Raw genomic sequence first — 4,605 nt, 5'->3', positions numbered from 1 at the left:
GAAGTCATTGCCAATAAGCAATAGAAGCCCTAACCAGTGGCTCTTATTTTGCAATTATACTTTTTCATCTTAAATTTAGTATATGTGTAGCCAAAGCGAGCACCACATTTTCATCTTAAGCAACAACTAAGATTGTGTGTGATATAGGTGAAGGCTATCACCAGATAAACATCATCAAAAAGTTATTTTTTAATAGTGTCTTTCTGTTGTGCTATGTTTAGTACCTTTCTTCCTTTCCTACTCCCTCCTTCTCTTCCACAAATGTATATTGAGTATCAATTCCGTGATGCCTGAGGCATTAGGCACTCCAATAAGTAATCCTTTAAGTCTCACCAGCATTTGAGTTTGATGATATGGTGTCCATCGTGTAGATGAAGATCCATCCTCCGTGAAGTGCAAGGTCACATAACCAAATGTGAAAAGTAGGTCTGTCTCTTGCTGAAGGGAACTGAACATTGAATGCTGCTGCATGAAGCCCAAGGCTTCAGTGGACAACCTCAGAAACTAGATAACTCTGAGCCATAAGGCATGATATTGGCCTCTCAGAAGTCTGAATAAATAAGTATGGATATTTCCCTTATTTTGAAGGCATTAATGACTCACTTCTCTAGGATATTGAAGTGAGTTCTTCAGTGGAAGACACCTGGAAAATGAGTTTCCTTGTCTACAGACATAGGATTTTAATAAAAGTAATCATGAAATTCACCTTGGTGGAGACACTGCAACAGGTTTACAAGGCCTGAGTGAAGTCCTAACAGTAGAGAAGATTATGTACGAAGACACGAGAAAGACACAGAGGTAAGAAAAGGAATATTGACTGGAGTCTGGAATGCAGGAGCATGTGCGTGTATGTGTGTGCATGTGTGTGTGAGTGTTTATGTACCTAGATAAGTTTAGATGAGCCTGGAGAATTAACAAGCCGTGCTTATATTTTGCAAAAATACACTCAAGAGGAGACACAGGTTGGAAACCGTTGCAGAATTACAAAAAGAGATAGTGGTGACATGAACCTAAGTTTATGATGATGAGTTTGAAGAGAAATTCTAGGCCTTGGCTTAGAAACAACATAAAAAAGACTTGGTTCTTCAGGAACACAATGCCCACACACAAACTTCACTAGAAACAGAATTTGCACATAGACAGATATATATATATATATATATCACTGCTTACTTGGATGAAATATATGCATATACATCCATTTACAGATGGATTCTTTCATCTCCGAAAGAAAAAGTGCACTTCAGATCTACACTACAAATATATTTACCTACAAATTTACCTATACCAGTTTTACCTGCTATTTTTGAAAGGTAAAGAAATTGCTTGATTTATTATTTTAAACTTATGAATGCATTTCAAATTGCTATTAATGAAATGAAAATTATTTGAACTTGAACAGATATGTAAGGATATTTGATGTTACTTTTCTCATACAGATCTATTTTGCACATGAGATTTGCCAGGGAGTTGAAACTGCCTCCTATTCTGCACCTGTTTATATGATTTGGTAATAGTCTTTTGTAGTGAATGTTTATGAACATGGTGAATAGTTACATACATTCAATTGAGAGAGATGATAAAATGGCGTAACTCAAGTTTCACCTATGATTTTGACACACAGTTTTCAAACTTGTTTTGGGATTTGATGGAATCCTAAAAGGGAAGATAATAATTTTACTATTAAAAAGTGTTAACATTATTTTGGCTATAGACTCCAATTTTTGGTTAACAAAATAATTGTCATAATTATTTCATTAAATTTTCATATAAGAAGAGTTATATAATTCTTCTTTTACTCAGCACATTTTTTTTTTTTTGGAGACAGGGTCTTGCTCTGTCGCCCAGACTGCAGTGCGGTGGCACGAAGCCATCCTCCCACCTCAGCTCCCCAGGTAGCTGGGACTACACGTGCACGCCACCATGCCTGGCTAAATTTTGCACTTTGTAGAGACCAGGTTTCACCATGTTTCCCAGGCTGGTCTTGAACTCCTGGGCTCAAGCAATCCACCCACCTGGGCCTCCCAAAGTGGGGAGGGATTACAGGTGTGAGTCAACGCACCCGACCCCATTTCTCTTTCTAATATTAATTCTGCTTTTGTTTCTGGTTGTATGTATTTTTACAAATAATTGAAAGGATGATGTAATATTCACAATGCTTCAACAATGTGAAAAAAGTATATGTGAGTATAAATCAAATAATTGATAAAATATATGAAATAATGAGGCCAAAGCAGGTCATTAAGACACATTTATAAGCATTGGGTATTGAATTTACAGATGTTGCCAAAGTTGTACATTCACGGGGCTAGTCATCATAAATTCTGATTGATGTTTAAAATGAGAGCAAGAAATACCCAATTAAGCAGTAAATTGAAAACCATCTAATGTTCTTTTGATGCATCTGTGACGTCTTCTTTGTACTTGTAAACTTGCATTGCACGTTGAACAGGAGTCTTAACAGAGTCGTAAGTCCATCCCTTCCTGGCAAACAGCTTTTCAATGACGCCAGGCATTCTGTAGCCCTTGCTTAGAATGAAATCCTTAAAGGCAATTGGTCCATAAAGACCGTCAAGAATGTCGGGTTCATCAGGCTTTTCAAGTACGGGCTTGGGGTCAATCAAAGGTTCATCACTTCTTAGCTTTTTCCCCAACTTAGGCTCGAAGTACCATGGTCCATACCTTATCGTCCCACGCTGTGCACTATAAGAATGCGGTGCTGCCCGGAGTCTCCTGTCCCAGTATTTTATCCGTAAGAATTCGACCTCATCCGTGTCGTCTAGCTCCATGCCGTACTTCAGCCTTGAAGCACACTCGTTTGCCTTCTTAATCTTTTGGTCTTGATAGGTTATTCTGCACTCAGGGGTAAAGTCAAACAGACTGCTGATGGGTTCTTCATCAACTCCCAGGTCTCCAGCCCTCTTGAAGTCACGGAGTTTTCTCGATGTGTATATATGTTGAAGAGAGTCAGAAATGCACTCCGTTGTGCTTAGTGTATCTTCCTGAAACGGTTCTTTTAGGTGGGACACTCCAGTCTTGGTAGGCTCCGGGCAGAGACTGGACACCCAATGAGTCTTGGGAGGCGCCAGGCGGAGACTGGACATTCGACGAGTCTTGGGAAGCACAAGGCGGAGATGGGGCATCCGACTCTCAAAGGGCCTCGGGCAGGATTCCCAAAAATGGTATTTACCAGGCTTGGTGAGTTCCTCGGTTGTCATCTCCTGGCCCTCACAACGAGCCAGTGCGTCTTCCAGCTTCTTCTCAGAATCCAGTTTCAGCACCTGTAGCAGGAAACTGGACACCCGATGAGTGTTGGGAGGTTCCAGGCAGAGATGGGACACTCCAGCCTCGGGAGGCTCCGGGCAGAGACTGGACACCTGAGTCTTGGGGGGCTCTGGGCGGAGATGGGACACTCCAGTCTCAGGAGGCTCCAGGTGGAGATGAGATACGTTAGTCTCGGGAGGCTCTGGGCAGAGATGGGACGCTCCAGTATCAGGAGGCTCTGGGCGGACACTGGACACCAGAGTCTTCGGAGGCTCTGGGCGGAGATGGGATACTCCAGTCTCGGGAGGATCCGCGTGGAGATGAGATGCGCGAGTCTCTGGAGGCTCCGGGTGGAGACTGGACACCCGAGTCTTGGGAGGCTCTGGACGGAGACTGGACACCGGAGTCTTGGGAAGCTGCGGACGGAGATGGGACACCGGAGTCTCGGGAGGCCGTGGGCAGGATTCCCCACAGGGATATTTACCAGGCTCGGTGGGTACCTCGGTTGTCTTCTCCCGGGCCTCACAACGAGCCCAAGCGTCCTCCAGCTTCCTTTCAGGATCCAGCTGTTTCAGCACCTGTAGTAGGAGATCTGGAGGCATATCTTTTCCCAGATTGGGGTACATGGCCAAGGGATGCTTGGTCATCAGCTGGGCTTCCACTTCCTTTACGAACGCTTTCCGTGCTGGCTGTGCTGGCGAGAGCTCGGAAAATAGGGCCGTTTTATTGAACAGCTTTTTCTTCCTGCTTTTGGGGTCAGCTTGGGGACCTCTGAGAGATATTTTGGGGAGTAAAAACTCATCATGGCGACAAACAAGCGTATCTTCGGGAGACGGACAGCCGCAGCGGAAGTCGTCCATGCCCTCCGTCACAAATACCTGGTTCCGAGTGTCCATCGGCGGGAACCTCAGGCGCCTGTGCTTGCGCTTCTCGAAGTACTTGGAAGGCGGTTTGTCACAGTACCAAGGCTTGGAGTCCATGCCCTGGGACCTTGGCCGGTCCTGCGGCCTCCGGTCCCCCATGGTGGCCCTCGCTGGTGTGCCACCTCTCCAGCTTCTGCCGTTCCAGATCCCTGCCGCTCTAGTCGCTAGGAGACCGCCAGCCACGCGCAGCCCAGGTTCCTTCCTGGAGATGGGGCAGCGCTGACGCCACCTGCGCAGCCCGGATTCTAACAGGTGTGTAGCAGAATCTCTTTCTGGGTTTCATTTGCGTTTCCTAATGACTACTGATATTGAACATCTCTATATTTGCTTATTTGCTATCCTTATCTCCCTTTGGTTGAAGTTTCTGTGGATTTTTCCCCCCATTTTTAAACTGTATTGCTGGATATCATATTTAGTT

The 4,605-nt window shown here is 44.7% G+C and overlaps 1 protein-coding gene across 1 annotated transcript; it reads right to left on the bottom strand.

The window, feature by feature from the left end:
* Positions 1–2,238: 2,238 nt before the first annotated feature.
* On the bottom strand, positions 2,239–4,347 carry FAM47B (family with sequence similarity 47 member B). The gene has a single exon (XM_054544441.1). The coding sequence runs from the start codon at positions 4,284–4,286 to the stop codon at positions 2,385–2,387; it is 1,902 nt and encodes a 633-aa protein (XP_054400416.1). The 5' UTR covers positions 4,287–4,347; the 3' UTR covers positions 2,239–2,384.
* Positions 4,348–4,605: the final 258 nt, after the last annotated feature.

Source organism: Pongo abelii, chromosome X (genome assembly GCF_028885655.2).
Source record: "Pongo abelii isolate AG06213 chromosome X, NHGRI_mPonAbe1-v2.0_pri, whole genome shotgun sequence".
Classification (NCBI taxonomy): domain Eukaryota; kingdom Metazoa; phylum Chordata; class Mammalia; order Primates; family Hominidae; genus Pongo; species Pongo abelii.
Note: the sequence above shows the minus strand (reverse complement) of the source record. Positions and strands in the feature narration are given on the sequence as shown.